General features: G+C 41.2%; 1 protein-coding gene across 1 annotated transcript in view; it reads left to right on the plus strand.

The window, feature by feature from the left end:
• The window catches only part of LOC124615378 (eIF-2-alpha kinase activator GCN1), a 283362-nt gene that overhangs the window by 47953 nt on the left and 213773 nt on the right, over positions 1-21636 (plus strand). The window contains exons 5-6 of the mRNA XM_047143206.1: positions 1684-1936; positions 13420-13598. Of these exons, the coding sequence (XP_046999162.1) occupies positions 1684-1936; positions 13420-13598 (432 nt within the window). The remainder of the gene's footprint in view (positions 1-1683; positions 1937-13419; positions 13599-21636) is intronic.

Below are 21636 nucleotides of genomic sequence, written 5' to 3' on the forward strand. Positions count from 1 at the left end.
TACCACCTACACTTGAGGTACATTCACAAGCACCTCCATGGCGTACACCTAGGTCGTGCCTTCACCTGGACCTTTCACATGGCCTAAGGACTCATTTAACCCCGTGGCTCTCCGCTGCCACTTCCTCTCGATTCTTGACATGGACCGAGGCCACGAAGTGGTTTACACTGACGGTTCAATGGCTGATGATCACATCAGCTTTGCGTATGTCCATGCAGGACATATTGAACGGCATTCCTTGCCCGATCACTGCAGTGTTTTCACTGCCGAGCTGGTGGCTATATATCGTGCTCTTGAGCACATCCGTTCATGCCGTGGGGAGTTGTTTCTTCTGTGTACTGACTCTTTGAGCAGCTTACAAGCTATCGACCAGTGCTACCCTCATCATCCTTTGGTAGCGACCATCCAGGAGTCCATCTATGCCCTGGAATGGTCCAGTCATTCAGTGGTGTTTGTCTGGACTCCAGGTCATGTCGAAATGCCAGGCAACGAACTTGCAGACAGGCTGGCCAATTAGGCTACGTGGAAACCGCTTGTGGAGATTGGCTTCTCTGCAACTGACCTGCGTTCAGTACTACGCTGCAAGGTTTTGCTGCTTTGGAAGCCGAAATGGCATAACCTCAGCACGCACAACAAACTGCGTGCCATTAAGGAGACTATGAATGTGTGGAAGACCTCCACGCGGGCCTCTCGCAGGGACTCTGTGGTAATCTGTCGGCTCCACATTGGCCACACTTGGGTGACACACGGCTACCTCCTGTGCCATGATGACCCACCTCAATGTCGGTGCGGCGCCCGGCTGACAGTGACCCATATCTTGGTGAGCTGTCCTCCTTTGGCTGCCCTGCGACAGACTCTTCAGTTACTAGACTCGTTGGCATTAATTTTAGCTGACAATACCTCATTGGCTAATTTAGTTTTACGTATTATATGTGACAGTAGGTTTTATCATTCTATGTAAGTTTTCGCCCATGTCCTTTGTCCCTTTGTGTTCTCCACTCTCTCTTGTGGCTCTCTTGTTTTTACCCCTTCTACCTGTTTCTTGCTTCTCTCTCGGGTTTTCTTTTCCTGTTTTGTCTGTGGTAGTGTTGGTTGTCCTTCGTCATTCTTCTGGTTCTTCCTTTCTGCCGTTATTGTGTTGTACATCTCCTTTTCTTACTTCTTTCCCTTGTGTAATTATTTCACCGGGAACAAGGGACCGATCATCTCGCAGTTTGGTCCCTTTCCCTCCCTCTTTTAAACCAACCAACCAACCTGGTAACTTATTGCCTAACCATTTCACAGTGTCATTGGTGACCTGTTCTGTGAAGTTGTTTTATGTAATTAGGGATGGTTTCATACTTAAGAATAGAGAATACAGATTAAATGCCTAACTTACATTGTAAACATAGCTTGGCTTGAAAGACCATATCTGCTCAGTTAAAATAAAATTAGTCGTAATGTAAAATGAAAAGTGGATGTTGTTGTTACTCTCTATTTTTCATTAACACATTCTTCAAACAAGTAAGGCACAGTTCTAACCTTCTTGCAGCTGACAAAACATTGAGTTTCTTTAATGATTCCCTGCTTTGTGGTTTATATCCATGTGGCATTACAGTAGCATATCATAATTGTAATGGATTACGCACATAACTTTGGAATAAGTGTAAATTGACTTTACTGTATCGTCAACTTATGTTGCAGGCACACTTGTTAGACATTTTTATTAAAGTAGCTATTAGCTGCAAAACAAAACCATCACTATTTCTGATTGAGGAATCACGACCGTTACTCAGACATGTTACTCATGAAGAGTTTAAACAAACTTTGCTTCCTGCTATGCAGAAAGCAATGCTGAGAAATCCAGAAGTAATTTTAGAATGTATTGGATACGTTTTGGTGGGTCTTTCCATTGACCTGAGTCAGTATGCAAAAGACATTGGAAAAAACCTAGCAGGTATAACATTTTTGAACATTATTACTTATTAGTAGTTTATATTACTTTGTATTGAAACACATCAGATTTATGTAATGTAAGATCTCTGTTTTGTACGGAATGTTGTCTGTCTAAATAAAATGATTGTAGTTACATGACAAACCAAGCTATGTGACATGCCAAGAAGAGCCATACTACCACAAACAAGTTTGGAACTCAGTGGGAGAATTTTGATTATAAAAAAAACATTTGTAGTATATGCCACCTGGTATTGAGTCTCTTCAGTGTTACCTAAACTAACCACGACAGACTTTCTATGCAGTAGACCCTATGTAGCAGACTGTGATAAAGTGAAGTAAGCATATTCTCACTCTAGACCAAGGATCAGGGCAGAGGGAAGTTGTAAAAAGTTGAAGTTCACTGAATGTGGCCACATAATATTGAAGCCATTGCTTTGTGGTTAATTTCTTTTTAATGAACAGGGTTTATATAATAAAATGAAACTCCAGTCACAATTGAATACACATGATGCTTTGTGTGTACACTTTGTATGCAACTCTGAATAGAGTGGAAGGAAGAGGAAAATGTTGCCCCAGCATCCAGTTTACTATGCTACCAACAGTGAATTATCCCAGCATAAAAAAATGTTGATATAAACATGTCTTGATAAAATTCAAATGAAATTCTTACTAAAATTTACACAGTGTGTAAAGAATGAAGCAAAATAATCAAACCAGAGTGAACCTTTCATTGTGTCTATGTAACGAGGTGTGACAGTTGTAGTCCCCAAAATTTATCGACATCACATAATTTGGCATTGTATGAGGGAGTAGCATGTGTGATAGTTTGGAAAGGATTGTCCATTCTCCCATCCCTAATGCTCTCTTCATTTGTAGTTGACAATGGAAAACTATTCCTTTTGCCCAGCGTTATAAACATTCACTGTTGTTGCAGTGTCATTTCTCCTTTGCAAGCATTATTCATTCACTTAGAGAACTTTGATTTGTCTTATCCATTACTACTACTACTACTACTACTACTACTGCTCTACTACTACTATTATTATTATTATTATTATTATTATTGTTATTATTCTATGTTGTTTTTGGGTTTCTGAGCTACTATGGTGAGTTTCAATATATACAGGGGCAGATGAAAGGAAGTGATTGTAAACAAAGGTGAATTATGTTCTGCTTTGAAATGTCCAGTGACTGTGTACAAAAGTTAGGGAAATTGAAACCATTAAAAAAAAGGAAGTTTTGTCTCCAAGAAAAGAAAGCAGTTTAAGTAAAACATATTACTGACTTAGGTGATTTTCAGAAAAGTGTTGTTTGTGCGACTGGTTTAGAATTCTGTGATCTAGAGGCATGTTGTGTTAGTGTCATGGATAATGTCAGTTATCATTTAGAAAGGGAGAAAATTCCTGAGTGGAATACTATAAAAGAAAGAAATTATACAATGGCTTTGGGCTATTATATGAAACCAAAGAGTGGACAAACTCAAATCCCAAAACAGTTCCAATACCATAATGAGCTGGACTGCATAGCAGCAAAAATGTACAATAAGGCATTGACCCCCTCTCCATATCACTACCAGTACAACACCATTGAAAAGATATGGACATGTTATATTTGCGTAGACTAACATTGTCATATGGACCAGTAACTTTTGGGATTGTTATTAAAGCATCGGTAGCAGATAATGCCATCAACAGGGCGCAACTGTGTGCAGTGAAAGATTCAGGCTTCTCAAAGATTGGAAATAAAAGAGATGTGGGAGTACTGTATTGAAAGATCATAGTGTGAATTGAAGTTACTTCGAATGTATTAACAGGAGTAATAAGTCTTACACTAGCTCTCAGGAGCAGGAGCAGAGAATAAATAATTGAAACAGTGTGAAAGTGTCTGACCACCTGCCGCCTTCAATTAAAGCAGAAAAACCATGTGAGAAACACTAGGAGTTCTACAGCTTGCCAATCCTGCAAAGTAAAACATCATTTGTGAAGAATTCAGAACAATTTTCAAAATCAGGAGGAACGGAGATATTGTTTTTGTGCCAGTGAGAAAGATATTTCCACTACAGCATTGGACACTGGGATTTATGAACAGAAGATAAATTATCTGTTACGTGACCCAATCTTTAAGGAACTGTGGGTGACTCTAGTGACCAGGACACTTGGAATGACACCAGCTTCACCCAAAGAGTCTAGAGTAAATTTTGACACATCTAAGCAGCTTATTCAAAGCTCCCATTCGTTAGAAAATTTATAGAGGGTCCAAATTCCGCGGGTAATTGAGTTTCCAAAACTAATTGTTAATGGTATTGTTTTTCATCCATATCTTCTGCAAAATATTCACCAGGCAAACTGTGGAACCTGATAAGGACACAGATAGTGACATGATGCAGTGGTTATTTCCATAGAAGTCTTCGAAGTCATCACACTTCTGTGATCCAAATCCCCCAAGTACAGGTTTTGGTATATAAACAATGATTTTATTACATGGCCTGTTGGTGAGATACATTTCCATAAGTTTCACTAACACTTCAACAGCACACACACAAAAATTCAATTTACAGTGGAAGTAGAGCATGATGTGTACTATCATTCCTGGGTAATTAAGTCTGCATGACAGCAGAAGACACTGAAAGCCACAAAGTCTTCACACAGTCTGCACATATGTACCACTATCGACATTCTCAGTTTTACCACTATTTGACCAAGTAGTAGTCTGTCATTGATATGGTAGTCACGAGGATACATCAGATTAGTGACACAATAAGGATGAAACAAGGACTGGAACACACATGGACATTTCAAGCAAATGAATATGGGTATACACAATAAACCAAGCATTGTTACCCCAGAGTAGACTGGGAGTTGGTTAGAATGTGATTATGTGTCTGTTAATGGCATGATTTAATGAACAGATAAAATATCGTAGTGAATGTGCATCAAAGCAGTCAGCTACAGTGGCTACAAGTTATAGACCTTCTGGGCTCAACAAATGTCACAATCAACTAAGGAGCTTATGAGCCAACCAGCGACTATGGTATAGTCTACAAAGTAGTATTAGGTGGGTTGTAGATAAGTCCCTAGTGATACAGTCAGCTGGAGCAACAGAATAATTCTGAGTCTGCTGAGAACTTAAAAGACTGTAAATGATACACAAGCGTAAATCAAGTGGTGTAACAACATGCGTATTGGTAGCAGACTTGCACCTTTGTGGTTTCTGGCAATAACAGACAGCCCTGTACATGGGACAAGTCTAGTATAGCCCAATTAAAATTACTTGATAGTTGACACTTCACATGTTGGAACTGGTTTCCTCTAATCAGAGTGTTCAACGTGACACTCGAACCATTCTCTGTTGCCAAACTGGCACAACAGTTTGTCAGTTCACTTCCAAAAAAGGACATGTTTCATACACCACACTAACCAAATGGTACTGGACACTTCCGCACAAAACATGATTCAGCATCACATATACATAACTGAAATTTTTCTGTCTTAGGATGCTTGAAGAGGTTAGCTTTAATCTCTGTGGCTAAAACAAACATGATTTTACGTCTGCCGCAGATTGTTGACTGCCGTTTTCTTGGATTCATCGCATATCATGAGGTTGTGGTTAGGTTAGGACATTAGTCTAACTAAATTCAGGACTATGAAACATGTTGTCCACTGCAGTTCAGTCATTGGTCACTTAAAATTGGCTGTCGACAGAGCAGCTCACATTTCTGACATACCTTGTGGCGGCTACTTCCAACGTTGCTCAAAATTGGCTGTCGACAGAGCAGTTCACATTTCTGACATACCTTGTGGCGGCTACTTCCAACATTGCTCAGTGTTACACATTAACAGCATTTGTGAAGTGTTGCACTGTGTTGTATGTCACCTATAATGGAGTGGTAGCTGGCAGCTGATGTGGCAGCACTCTAGGGGCAAGTGACAGACGTCAAGTGTCAAGTAATTTTAACTGGGCTATAGTGCTAGTAAACAAGCAGTAGGATGACTACAGCAGTATTAAATGCTGTCATCTACTAGTTCAGAATTGTCCTGCCATGTACAGGATATGACATTCAGTAGGCCCCATTCCCCCTACCTGTAGCTACATTTAACTGCGATCAGCCATGGCAGGCAAATGTGTGTTTATCAATGATAATTTGTGCACTTACAGTGTATTTAAGAAATTTAGTCACCTTGGCAGTGGTGCTTGCAGTAGATGTCAAAATGTTGCAATATGATGTGCTTCTGAATCGCATCAGAAGAATTAAATTCATCTGTGTCTCATTTTGTGGTTGCTTTTAGTTTGGTGATGCAGTTCAAAATTTACTTCATTAATATATTCCCACTTATACGTGTACTGTACCAATATAGTTCCTGTCTGCTGTGATGTATTGTGTATATGCCTGTTTGTAGAAGTTGGCAATATTGTGAAAAGGGTAGATTGCTACTCACCATATACCAGGTGTACCAGTATGAGATGAGTGTTTTTTTGTGAAAATGAAACACTAATTTTGAATTGAAAAGTAAAAACATTTTATTCAAAGTGCTGACCATTTCTTTCTATTTATTGTGACCACCTTTCTGGCAATTTGTGGACACCATGCCAATAGAAATGTTCGTATTTTGAAGCAAACCAATCAGACACCCAATTTTCGACTTCTTCGTAGGAATCAAAATGTTCCTCAGCCAATGTGTGTCCCATTGATGAAAACAAATGGTAGTCGGTGAAGTCTGGTGAATACGGTGGGTGGGGTAGCAGCTCCCAGCCGAGTGTTTTGATTGTATCCTGAATCAGTTTTGCTTTGTGTGCAGGTGCATTGTCGTGTAAAAAAAATTACTTTGCCGTGTCTTCTGGGCCATTCTGGTCTTTTTTCGATCAGTGCATAGTTCAAATTGATAATTTCCTGTCTGTAGTGATTAGTATTCACAGTTTCACCTGGTTTTAGAAGCTCATGATACACCACTCCTTTCTGATCCCACCAAACACAGAGCATTGTCTTCTTGCCGAATCGATCTGGTTTTGCTGTCGATGTTGATGGTTGTCCCGGATTAACCAATGATTTTACCCGTTTAGGATTCTTAAAATAAATCCATTTTTCATTTCCAGTAACAGTTCGATGCAAAATTGATTTTCTTTCATGTCTTTGAAGCAAAATTTGACAAATGGTTTTTCAGTTTTCCATCTGTCTTTCATTCAATTCATGTGGTACCCATTTTCCACACTTCTGGATCTTTCCCATCGCTTTCAAATGGTCAGAAATTGTTTGTTGTGCAACATTTAGCATTGCTGCCATTTGCTTCTGACTCAAAGTATCATCTTCATCCAATATTGCTTGCAATTCGGCGTCTTCGAACTTTTTTGGTGGTCTTCCACGTACTTAATTTCTTACATCAAAATCATTATTTCTGAACCGTTGAAACCATCATTTGCATGTTGCTTCTGATAGAGCATGATCACCATATGCCTCGACAAACATTCGATGCGACTCTACAGCACCTTTTTCAAAATTAATGCTTTCCACAAATCATGACTTTCTGGTACAAATTTGACATTGTTAACACAATGAAAACATATTATGTTGTTTGTTCCATGACTTGATGTATACTAAATGTCTTTGTCAGATGTCTTACCAACCAGACAAAAAAAAAAATTAAGGCTCGTTCGTGACAAATGTTCCATATCGACACATTTGTATCTTAACGCTCATTTCATACCGGTACACCTGGTAAAGGTGGCAGAGACTTGCAGACAGGCACAACAAAAAGACTGCTGTACATTTAAGCTTTAGGCAAAAAGACCGTATGAGGTAGCAAAACACACACACGCGCACACACACGCGCGCGCACACACACACACACACACACACACACACACACACACAAAATCTCTGGCCGCTGTGGTCAGACTCAGCCCAACTTAAATACACTCCTGGAAATTGAAATAAGAACACCGTGAATTCATTGTCCCAGGAAGGGGAAACTTTATTGACACATTCCTGGGGTCAGATACATCACATGATCACACTGACAGAACCACCGGCACATAGACACAGGCAACAGAGCATGCACAATGTCGGCACTAGTACAGTGTATATCCACCTTTCGCAGCAATGCAGGCTGCTATTCTCCCATGGAGACGATCGTAGAGATGCTGGATGTAGTCCTGTGGAACGGCTTGCCATGCCATTTCCACCTGGCACCTCAGTTGGACCAGCGTTCGTGCTGGACGTGCAGACCGCGTGAGACGACGCTTCATCCAGTCCCAAACATGCTCAATGGGGGACAGATCCGGAGATCTTGCTGGCCAGGGTAGTTGACTTACACCTTCTAGAGCACGTTGGGTGGCACGGGATACATGCGGATGTGCATTGTCCTGTTGGAACAGCAAGTTCCCTTGCCGGTCTAGGAATGGTAGAACGATGGGTTCGATGACGGTTTGGATGTACCGTGCACTATTCAGTGTCCCCTCGACGATCACCAGTGGTGTACGGCCAGTGTAGGAGATCGCTCCCCACACCATGATGTCGGGTGTTGGCCCTGTGTGCCTCGGTCGTATGCAGTCCTGATTGTGGCGCTCACCTGCACGGCGCCAAACACGCATACGACCATCATTGGCACCAAGGCAGAAGCGACTCATCGCTGAAGACGACACGTCTCCATCCGTCCCTCCATTCACGCCTGTCGCGACACCACTGGAGGCGGGCTGCACGATGTTGGGGCGTGAGCGGAAGACGGCCTAACGGTGTGCGGGACCGTAGCCCAGCTTCATGGAGACGGTTGCGAATGGTCCTCGCCGATACCCCAGGAGCAACAGTGTGTCTAACTTGCTGGGAAGTGGCGGTGCGGTCCCCTACGGCACTGCGTAGGATCCTACGGTCTTGGCGTGCATCCGTGCGTCGCTGCGGTCCGGTCCCAGGTCGACGGGCACGTGCACCTTCCGCCGACCACTGGCGACAACATCGATGTACTGTGGAGACCTCACGCCCCACGTGTTGAGCAATTCGGCGGTACGTCCACCCGGCCTCCCGCATGCCCACTATACGCCCTCGCTCAAAGTCCGTCAACTGCACATACGGTTCACGTCCACGCTGTCGCGGCATGCTACCAGTGTTAAAGACTGCGATGGAGGTCCGTATGTCACGGCAAACTGGCTGACACTGACGGCGGCGGTGCACAAATGCTGCGCAGCTAGCGCCATTCGACGGCCAACACCGCGGTTCCTGGTGTGTCCGCTGTGCCGTGCGTGTGATCATTGCTTGTACAGCCCTCTCGCAGTGTCCGGAGTAAGTATGGTGGGTCTGACACACCAGTGTCAATGTGTTCTTTTTTCCATTTCCAGGAGTGTATATAGCCTCCTTTTCATTGTGGCTGTATGCAACTCAGTGTCTCCTCTGTATTGTCAGTAGCAGTCTATCCTTTCCATAATATTGTTGTTCCTCAATTATCAACTTTCCATTGCTTGTAGCAACCTTCATTTTCACGGACCACCCATGAACCATACTTTCCTTTTGCAGGTACTAAAATCTTCCGTAAAATTTCTTTCTTTCTTTCTTCTCAAGTTATTTTTTTCTCCACCTTCTTCGTTTTTGGACATTCTCGACTAGAGAGTGCTTTATAGGGGAACACCTTTTTGCTGTCACATTCTGCGGTAATCATTCAGTCTTAACTTCCTAGCTCTTCTTTAATTTACTTTTGTGATATTACTACCATTATTATTATTATTATTGCTATTATTATTTGATCTGAGGCTTTCCCAACATATAAGCTGCTTCCAAGGTTCTCTGGTTTACTGTCGGATCCAACTGTCGAAGATCCACAGTATTTCAGCAAACCACCTTTCCGCCATTATCAGCTAGTGCTGATGGAAGTGCATCACCTGATTATGGGGGAACAGTTGTGTGCTAAAATATCATGGACCTTCAATGTTTGGATTCAGTAATCCACTGAAAACTGTGGAAGCATTGTTGTTGTGTTATCATTAGTAGTCGTGGTCGTGGTGGTGGTGGTGGTGGTGGTGGTGTTACAAACCTTCAGGATCAAAATTATTCATATAGTAGAGGATTCTAAATTGAGCAGTTTGAGATAAAAACTAATAGTTAGAAATTAATATATAGCTTTTTATTTACGTAAACAACTTAAACTCTTTACCTTCAGTTTAAGCACATAGCAACTGCCCAACAAGACCACCACCACCACCACCACCACCACCACCACCACCATCACCACTCCCTTTAGTATAATAGGGTGCAGATAAGGCAGTGGCTGGGTGAAGCATTTGGTACAGAGAGAGGAGGAGAATGCTTGCAACGTTGCCAGTTCGGCTTTTCAGTGCAGTCAGCATTGCACTGTCAGGTGTCAGCTAAGTGGGCTGTTTTGTGGTCGTGCACCTAGTAATATTATTCGTAAGAGTTTCACCATTCCAACAGATATGTTATGCACCTAGTAGAGAATATTCTACTTATAATTTAATTTCACATTTCAGTCATACTTTTTGAGTAGTTTGCATCGCTGATTTTGTGGATTCCAATCTCTTTATGATCTACTGATTTGATACAGCCTATACAACTGCAGAAGTAATGCATTTTTTTGTCCTTATATACGATTCTTCTTATTGTGGCGAAACGATGACAGTGGTGACGCTTCCTAAGTGAAGAAGCACTCTGTTCAACTTGCAGCTGAGACCAGTTAGAAATGTTTGCCAAGGTAGCCTGCAATTTTTCATTTATGTTGCCATGAACACACTGCACAGATTAATGTATGTAGCAAACAACGTCATAGCCACTTAAATGAACAGTATACTATTGGAAATGAGCGTTTGGCGTCATTGGGCGGGAGGCCCCTTACGGGGCAGGTCCAGCTGCTTTGGCGCGGGTCTTATTAAATGAACAGTATACTATTGGAAATGAGCGTTTGGCATCATTGGCCGGGAGCCCCCTTACGGGGCAGGTCCAGCTGATCTGGTGCAGGTCTTATTACATTCAATGCCACATTGGGCGACGTGCGCACCAGATGGGGATGAAATGATGATGAAGACAACATATCATCCAGTCCCTGAGCGGAGAAAATCCCCAACCCAGCCGGGAATCGAACCCGGGGCCCTTAGGATGGCAGTCTGTCACGCTGACCATTCAGCTATTGGGGCGGACAGGATACTATTAGTTATGTAGAATATGCAATAGTCAGCCACTATTTCAGAGTGACCACAGACAGCAAGGAAACGGACATACACTGAAATGATTTTAACTGTGGAAGTGAAAATCAAGCGAAAACGGTGGTAAAGAGAATAAATTTGAATAGAAACTTGATGCTCGAGAACATACGTGAAACTAAGCAAGGAAAGCCCCTTTGGTCAGTGTGTAATAAGGCTGAATATGTCCGAGTGAAAATATAAATGTTGTACTATGTCTTACTCAGCAGTGACATTAATGTAATCTGTTTCAAAATGATTCTAACTGTTGATCATAAACTTGTGCTTTATATATTCAGGTCAATCTAATGAACTTCTTGTGTGAATAATCTTGTACTTGCCCAGTTTGTCAGATCAAGATAGACTGACATTTTTTGAAATGTGAGACATTAGTTCCATGTGCATACAATAGGTACTGGTGATCACTATTTGCTTCTACACCAGTAGAATATAAAACTGCATAATCATAATTTCAAAGATGGATTCACAACTACTAATAACATGTAATGCAGGCACAAATCCAACTGCCACACAGACAAGCCAATGATGGATTTAGTACTTACAGCTGCAAGCCAATAAATCGACGCCATCTACTTTGCTGTTGGACTGCGACAAATCTGCCTCGTGGATGTTTATTACTAAAAGCTCCGTAATACAGTCCCTACTAATTTCTTGTTGGTAGTCCTCAGCCTGTAATTTTTCTGCATGCATTACACAGTCCGCCCACGGAAAAATCGTGGTGTTCTCGATTTCTGCATGCGTAAGACACTCAACATTTGCAATTTTAAATGCACTGTTCTTTTGTGTGATGTCAGCTTTCAACTGCGCCCATATCATTTCGATGGGATTTTAATGGCAGTGCTACAGTGGTAATCTAATTACTTGTTGCCCATGTTGTTTAGCGATCTCGTCAATCTCCTAGGGACAGTAAGCTGGCTTATTTGTGTCGACAAGCAGTACGAATTCCGCTCTGGTTCATGATGGATCATGAGGGATGTCATTTCTCGATAACCAAGCGATAACATCTGACTGCCTGGTATGGGTAGTAGGAACTTTGTTGAGTTGCACTGAGTGGACACTGGCATTGTCCATCACAATAATTGAATTCGGGTGGGGATATAGTAACAATTATTTTGTAAACCATTGTTTGAATACATTGTATATTGTCTTGCTATGGTAATCCTCAGAGCTCTTTGACTTTGAAGTCTGAAATATTAGTTTACTTTCAGGAATAAACTCTGTGTCCACTGACCCTGCATGTACAATAGTAAGTAGATTGTCTTTACCTACAGGCACTTGAAGACTACCAAAGCCGTAGCTCATTTTCCAGCACATTGACCTTTCATGGTGTTGGTTCACTTACGTTTCATCCATATAATAAATGCGAGACGTCCCAATGTCTTCAATCTCCTGCATTCTTCTTAATAATACAGCCCTTGCAGCTACAATATCACTCATCTTCATAAGGAATTTTCTCCCATCTTCACCTTACAATATCGAAAGCCCATCTCCTTTAATATTTGTAGCATTGTCCATCAACTGCCATTAAAATTCAATTTCTTTTTCATCTGGGAAACTAAATTGTTTCCAGTCGTGGTATTTGCCTCTCGAATACATATCGTATATTGTCCAATGTAAAATGTTCTTTGAGAAATTGTCCAGATTGCTGACTTCCTTTTTTGATTCTGCTGCCTCCCTGGCAATTTAAAAGATGCCAACCCGCTGGATTTCATAGAAGTGTTCGCTTACTAGAGATGTGCTGCACAGTTTGCAGTCCCACACTGCACACATTGTTCTCGCCTAGCTGCAGGCAACATTGGGGCGGCAGCCATGTGGTGGTGAGTCATCTGCTTCAGCTTCTCTTCTGAACAAGTTGTACACTCGGAACACTGTAGCTCTTGCTTGCTTGTGTAGCACTTGTTACTTTTCTCATCTGTCAGCCATAACAAACACTCTGCAAACAATATAATCGTCCACGCATGTACGCTAGAGAAGAAATCACCACCACATGTTTAAAGCACACAGCAATGCGTGAAATGGACAGAAGTGATTGAATGACACTATTGTTCGAGGGGCTCACCAGGTGCATTATCCCTTGCTACTGTGCATCACCCTCACTACCCACCTTACTAGCTGCACACATCTATAGTAATAGTAGCAGTAGTAGTAATAGTAGCAGTAGTAGTAATAGTAGCAGTAGTAGTAATAGTAGCAGTAATTATGATTGTGTTTTACTTTTGAACACAACATGTATGACAGAAGATTAAGTAAAACAATTTTAACCAAGAATTTTTATTTTACACATCTGTGTAGCAAATCTACATTCAAAAGATGATTTGGCTCGTGATGAAGCAGCAGCAGCCTGCCGCAATTTGGCCCTGCAGTGTAGTGACCCTGGAGCATTGGAAGACCTGTTACAACATCTGTTTAATGTTTTCCATGGTTCAGAAGGAAAACTTACAGTTGCAACACACAAGATGAGTGTGTTACAGGTAAATGAAAATATTGGATTCATTAGCCAGTAAGTTATGGATTACCTGGATATAAATTAGTTCTTATTTACTTAGCAGTTTTTGTTGCTCTCAAAGTTAATATCTTTGAAAAATCCACATTTTGGCATAAAGAGCTCAGTGTCAAGCTTTTGAAATGAAGGAAACATAAATATGAAAAAGAAAAAAAAGAGTAAGTAATGAACTATTATTAATGGAAAAAATATCACTGAACTGAAAGTTGCTGCTAATTGGGTGTGTTGGGGGAGGATTTTGTGTGTGTGTGTGTGTGTGTGTGTGTGTGTGTGTGTGTGTGTGTGTGTGTGTGTGTTTAGTCCAGGAAGATGGTGGTGGGTTTTGAGAACGTTTTGGAGAGCAAGTTCCTAACCTCAGAGTTCAGGAAAGCTACTGCAGAATTGGAGGACCCAAGTGGTCTGTGTGGTGTAGCAGGCCCTTTGCTTCATGGGGTAGTGATGTAGAGCAGGCTATTCCAGAACTGCCCCATAGGGATCCCTCAGCTCACTTTGGAGCAAGCACAGGTGGGGTAACTACTTAGCATGTGGCCCTATTGCATGTGTTCTGTGCATGTGTGAGCTGTGTGGCCACCCCTGCATACGTGTGTTCAACCAGGGCAGTACGTTTGCTTACGCTATAGCCTGGCTGCCTGGCAACCCATGCGTTAGCATAAAGGGTGTATACAACTGGGAGATCCGGGAAAAACCCGGGAGTTTTTTTATCTGGGAGAAAACCGGGAATTTTTCATTGTTTTAGTTTTCAGTTCAATTTTTGTAATTTTGACTGGTGAGAACTGATACTTAAACAAAGGATATTACTGTATCCTGCTGCTGCAGAATAATACTGCAGAAATAAAACATGAACGAGAGAAAAAAACCAAAATAGAAGTTAAATTGCAAAGGAAATGTACCATATACAACAACAAAACACAGTGCTCATACAAGCTTCTGCCAACAGCAAAATGTGTCAAAGGATTTAGCAAGACTATGCAATGCTTCATAACAACAAATTGCCTCCATGAGTGTGATGTCACAACTGTTTACAGTAGATTCATTTTAGCAGTTATGAGCGGGATCCTGCGTATGTGCTGTTGACTCACGTTTGAGTAGTACCTTCTCCCACTTCTGGCCACAGAAGTAGTAGCAAGCAGCGAGATGCTACCCAGAAAAATTTTACTGGTATGCTCAAGCTGCCAGATTCATGAATGAGCAGCGGGCCCGGACCTTGGGGGCCATAGTCTTGAAGAAAAAGCCTTATTTCACAGAGCGCGTAGCATCTGGCGCACATTGGTCTATCAATTATTCATATGATTTTAAACACATCCCTGTTGGTTTTTGAACATTTTTGAACGCATTCTAAACTGATTTCTGAATGAATCTAAGTTGATTTTTGAATGCGTGCATAGTGTACTTGATGTCTCTGTCAGGGGAATCCTCGTCGCATCTATAAATAAACTTTCCTGTTGACAGAAGGGGATGGGGCTATACAAGATGAGCGGAATAAAGCTGAACGGATGAATGCCAATGTTGAAAGAATAAAGTGCAGTTTATTGCTGCAGAATAAAGAATGTTTGTCTATGTGGTTGACTGGGTTTGCGAATGATCAGCATTGTTATAATTACTAACAAAATCCACAGATTCAGACTATCACAGTGGAAATAAACGACTAACAGGAATAACAGGTAAGAAAGATTATGATTATCTTCTGGGTGTATCCAAGAAAATAAAATTTCAACAGAAAATTTTTGGCCAGATCGCTACACTAGTAAGCATCAGTTGTACAGTCCCCGGCTAGCAGCCAGTTATGTTCCATTCTGAGAATAGCACGGAAAACACGTAGTACAAACATGTAATAATGCCTAACCAGAGAATAATCACGGGAAAACTATACAGGTGATTCTGGCAGGGTTAGTGAAGTTAACTGGAGAATAAGTTTTGACAATGGCAGGAATAGTTACAGAATTAGTGATGACAAGATTCTTTGTTAGAACGAGGAAGGAGAAGAAATGGGGACATCACACAAATTATGGAGGAATATAACAATTCCAAATTTATATAAAAATTTCATACTACTTCTTTTCAATCTCATGCTTGAGAAACTGGAGCATATGAACGAAATGTGAAACTCCTTTCTAACTTAAAGCTTTTTGCTTGTAGGCATTTGATATTGGTACTGTGAGTTATGTTCCGTAGTGTTACAAAAATGACCTTTTGTGCCAAAAGTCTTTTTTATTTGGTGTGTGTTACAACTGCTGCAATATTAGGAAGACCTATTTTGTTTTATCTAGCAGACAGTGACAAAATAGACGTGATCAGATCGAGAAATCACACCAGTCTTGGGTACTATTTGTATTAACAGCCTTTTCAGTAGTAGACAACGACATTTCGATTTTTCATGTAGCAAAACGTTTGACGAACTTTGATTAGGTAAAAGATTCTTTCGTAGAAAGGAAAGCACACCATGTAAAGCTGTAGCAAGATTAGAGAGAAAAAAATGCTGGGACCTAAGGATTGAAGAAATGTCTACTGTCTTGCTTGTCTCTTATCTTTACTGGTTTTATGTACCCTATATTTAATTTTATCTCTCACAAAACAGCAAGTTATTAGCTAATAGGCAATAAATAGTGCTGATTTTCTGAAGAGTTCTTGTTCTCCCAGTTACAAATTATCCTACCCAGTATTAATTGCGAATTTTTTTAAGGGGGCAGGATGTCAAACTGGCTGACCGGGAGCAGAGAGGCACCACAGGACATTTTAATTTCCACTGTCCTGAATATGAGCTCCACAGAGCAAAATACAGTGACATGCAGTAGAAGAATGGCGTGTGAAGAAGCATGGCACTGCACTTTGGCGCACTTAAGACCAAATAACATGGCTTATATTTCCTCTAACAATATGTTTTATGTATCAGACTCTTCAGGAAGATGTGCGCTACAAAATGAACATATATTTGAAAAGTTGATTTTTGTAAATTTTAGATGTCCTATCTCAAACACTCGAGGGAGGGGAACGCCACTATCTAGTATCGCTCCGGTTTGGAAATGTTGTAGGTCCGGGGCTGATGCGCAGAGCAGTCTGACTTATAGTGGGGAAGTGGGTAGTCTCTACGTGACTCATGTTGACAATTAGTGATGTTGCTGTTACCTCTTCGTGTACAGCTCTCATGTCAAATGAAAACAAAATGGATGTCTGTGGCCGGGAGCTATCAATTGAATTAAAATACATTCGCATATTCTGAGTTGTGGTCACCGTTGTGCTCATATGGCAAAGACTACCAAATCCACCGGTTAGTCCCTCAGCCGTTAGGGGTAAAACCCAATGGGACTCGGGGCAAGTAAGGCTAGCAACCTGCTTCCCTGGTCCTTTAAATATGATGCTGGCAATAATCAGAGCAAAATGCCTCGGACCTTTGGAGGTGACGGAGTCCCACCTCTAACTGACAAACCAGGGACTCCTAAGATACGACTTGGCAAACAAATGGTAATGAGATGGGGAGCTATTAATATCAATGGGGGCTACTCTGGGAAGAAGGTAGAGCTGGCAGAGGCTGCAAGTAAAATGGGGCTGGACGTTTTAGCTGTTAGTGACATTCGGGTAAGGGGTGAGAAAGAAGAGGAAGTGGGAGAATACAAGGTCTACCTGTCGGGAGTCAAAGCAGGAATAGCACAATGAGGTGTAGGGCTTCACATCAGGAAAGAAATGGAACCCAGCGTAGTTGCAATAAGGAATGTAAACGAACGACTGATTTAGATAGATTTGACAGTGTCTAGCAAGAAAATTAGGATTGTGTCAGTATATTCGCATTGTGAAGGGACAGATCAAGATAAGATGGGTAGTTTTTATGAGGCACTCAGTGATGTAGTTGTTAGAGTAAAGGGCAAGGGCAGTGTTCTGCTCATGGGTGATTTTAACGCCAGGATTGGAAATCGAACAGAAGGGTATGAAAAGGTTATGGGTAAATTTGGAGAGGATATGGAGGCCAACAGGAACGGGAAGCAACTCTTGGATTTCTGTGCCAGTATGGGCTTAGTAATCACAAACTCCTTTTTTGAACATAAGAACATTCAGCGGTATACTGGGGAAGGCAGGGGAACCAGATCTGTCATTGACTATATAATAACAGATCATGAATTCAGGAAGGCTGTTAGGGGGACACGTGTATTCAGGGGATTCTTTGATGACACTGATCATTATTTAATCTGCAGTGAAATTGGGATTGTGAGGCCGAAAGTGCAGGAGGTCAGGCCCATATGTAGGAGGATAAGAGTGGAGAAACTTCAGGATAAGGAAATCAGGCACAAGTACATAACAGCGATCTCAGAAAGGTACCAGTTAGTTGAATGTAGTCAATTACAGTCATTGGAAAAGGAATGGACAAGGTACAGGGACACAGTACTAGAAGTGGCTAAAGAATGTCTTGGAACAGTAGTGTGTAAAAGTAGGATGAAGCAAACAGCTTGGTGGAATGACACAGTCAAGGCAGCCTGTAAAAGGAAAAAGAAGGCGTATCAAAAATGGCTACATACAAGAACTCAGGTAGACAGAGAAAGTTATGTTGAATAAAGAAACAAAGCCAAACAGATAATTGCAGCATCCAAGAAGAACTCTTGGGAAGACTTTGGAAACAGGTTGGAGACTATGGGTCAAGCTGCTGGAAAACCATTCTGGAGTGTAATCAGCAGTCTTCGAAAGGGGGGTAAGAAGGAAATGACAAGTATTTTGGACAGGTCAGGAAAACTGCTGGTGAATCCTGTGGATGCCTTGGGCAGATGGAGGGAATATTTTGAAGAGTTGCTCAATGTAGGTAAAAATATGATCAGTAATGTTTCAGATTTCGAGATAGAATGGGATAGGAATGATGATGGAAATAGAATCACATTTAAGGAAGTGGAGAAAATGGTCAATAGATTGCAGTGCAATAAAGCAGCTGGGGTGGATGAAATTAAGTCGGAACTCATCAAATACAGTGGAATGTCATGTCTTAAATGGCTACACAGGATAATTGAAATGGCGTGGGAGTCAGGACAGGTTCCATCAGACTGGACAAAAGCAGTAATCACACCAATCTTTAAACATGGAAACAGAAAAGATTGTAACAACTACAGAGTTGTCTCTTTAATCAGCGTTGTGGGTAAAATCTTCTCAGGTATTGTTGAAAGGAAAGTGCGAGTATTAGTTGAGGACCAATTGGATGAAAATCAGTGTGGGATTAGGCCTCTTAGAGGTTGTCAGGACCAGATCTTTAGCTTACGGCAAATAATGGAGAAGTGTTATGAGTGGAACAGGGAATTGTATCTATGCTTTATAGATCTAGAAAAGGCATATGACCTGTTCCTAGGAGGAAGTTATTGTCTGTTCTACGAAATTATGGAATAGGAGGCAAACTTTTGCAAGCAATTAAAGGTCTTTACATGGATAGTCAGGCAACAGTTAGAGTTGACGGTAAATTGAGTTCATGGTTCAGAGTAGTTTCAGGGGTAAGACAAGGCTGCAACCTGTCTCCACTGTTGTTCATATTATTTATGGATCATATGTTGAAAACAATAGACTGGCTGGGTGAGATTAAGATATGTGAACACAAAATAAGCAGTCTTGCATATGTGGATGACTTAGTTGTGATGGCAGATTCGATTAAAAGTTTGCAAAGTAATATTTCGGAGCTAGATCAGAAATGTAAGGACTATGGTATGAAGATTAGCATCTCCAAAACGAAAGTAATGTCAGTGGGAAAGAAATATAAATGGATTGAGTGCCAAATAGAAGGAACAAAGTTTGAACAGGTGGACAGCTTCAAGTACTTAGGATGCACATTCTTACAGGATGGCAGCATAGCGAAAGAAATGGAAGCGAGGTGTAGCAAAGCTAATGCAGTGAGCGCTCAGCTACGATCTACTCTCTTCTGCAAGAAGGAAGTCAGTACCAAGAATAAGTTATCTGTGCACCGTTCAATCTTTCGACCAACTTTGTTGTATGGGAGCGAAAGCTGGGTGGATTCAGGTTACCTTATCAACAAGGTTGAGGTTACGGATATGAAAGTAGCTAGGATGATTGCAGGTACTAGTAGATGGGAACAATGGCAGGAGGGTGTCCACAATGAGGAAATCAAAGAAAAACTGGGAATGAACTCTATAGATGTAGCAGTCAGGTCGAACAGGCTTAGATGGTGGGGGAATGTTACACGCATGGGAGAAGCAAGGTTACCCAAGAGACTCATGGGTTCAGCAGTGGAGGGTAGGAGGAGTCGGGGTAGACCAAGGAGAAGGTACCTGGATTCGGTTAAGAATGATTTTGAAGTAATAGGCTTAACATCAGAAGAGGCACCAATGTTAGCACTGAATAGGGGATCATGGAGGAATTTTATAAGGGGGCTATGCTCCAGACTGAATGCTGAAAGGCATAATCAGTCTTAAATGATGATGATGATCACACGGTTACGAAAGGCTAAAATATGTTATTAGTTTCAGATTTTATTTTATTTCCACCTTTTTGACAGTCAAGCATTAATCACCTTGCAGAACAATGAAGTTATTTTTGTCAGTTTTCTAAAGAAATTTGTTTATTTTTTCCACTTCGGCAGTCAATTTATTTAAAACGAAGTGTTTAATTCCACACTATTGGTTAGTTTCAACTGTTTGCTGCATTTAAAGTGCACGTTTTCATTGTCTAGCACATATGGCATTACGCCATTATAAAGAACCAAACATGAGATAATATGGTACTGGTACTCCAAGAGAATTTACATCCTGAAAACCACAGTGAAAAGCTTAAAATCAGGTCGAGGCCTACTTCATTGGGATCTGTACATACAGGTGTGCACTTTAAGCAGAATTATGCATTTTAGTATGGTTCAAGAAACTGCAACGCTCTTGGAGTATCCTCTGATATCTTGTTTCTTTTATGAGATAATGTAAGATCTTTTAATGTTTTTCGTGTACGAACATACAGCCTTCCTATGTTATCATAGCTGCGCAAGTGCGGTGACGCCTGTTATCTGGCGCTCTCTGGCAACTGCTGAAATGAACCTATTGATAACAGATTGCGGGATAATATTTGGAATGGCAGATTGTAAAACATTACTTTCAAGTAAATTTCCTTTTGCGCAAGGTGAACTATATGCAAGAATGTATGATGAATTTCTTAATCACAAGGCATTTGACCCTCATTTAAAAAATCAACTCTTTGATGACGAGCCATTGAGAAGAATTTCGACCCCAGAAGATCAGACATTTATGTCGTTATTAAACATTTTACTGGCCCATTTGTGCTATATACGTATCTTGTGTAATGCATGCATGAAAGGCCAACATCATATGTGAAAGCTTAGCTTCTCTTGCAGCCTGTTAACCTTAGAGACCAATGTTATATGTGAAAGCTTTGGTTTTCTTGAGCACCATTATGTATTTAAATTTAAACCATTAACTTTTGCTGTTTATAGTGTCCTATGTTCTGAATATCTGCTGTCATCAGCTGGTGAGATCACGTGACATGAGCTATTACTGGCTTACAAAAGCACATCCCAATCTCGATATCAATGCTTCAGAAAGTAACATGCAGTGTTTGGTGGAATTCAAATTTATAATTTTGTAATACGCAAATATGCAGCGCACGTGTTGCTGCACATCAAAGATCTTTCCAAAACGTGTTTTTCCCTCGAGTTTCGTTCTTTAAAGTGCCGGGAAATTCTACGCTGGTGTATAAAACCATAACCATTCAAAGGTTTGATACGTTTTACAGTTCCGAGGGAAAGTATAATGTCACTTAACTCACCCAGGAGAAAGTGTATTTTTAACTGGGATATCCAGGAAAAATCTGGGAATTTGTTTTTCCTTGTCCGTGTATACACCCTGGCACAGTTTGCCGACCTGTATCTATGAGTGTCCAGTTGGAGCAGCCTGGTATAGAGCTTGTTTGGTGACTGGATACTGGTTATCCCCGAAGTGGGCAGTTGTTTTGTGTCTGTTCTCTTCTTCTCAGTCAGTTTAGCATACCTTCATAGATGTTGACCTCGACCTCAGAGATAGCTACAT

The sequence above is a fragment of the Schistocerca americana genome, chromosome 1 (assembly GCF_021461395.2).
Source record: "Schistocerca americana isolate TAMUIC-IGC-003095 chromosome 1, iqSchAmer2.1, whole genome shotgun sequence".
In the NCBI taxonomy this organism is placed as follows: Eukaryota; Metazoa; Arthropoda; class Insecta; order Orthoptera; family Acrididae; genus Schistocerca; species Schistocerca americana.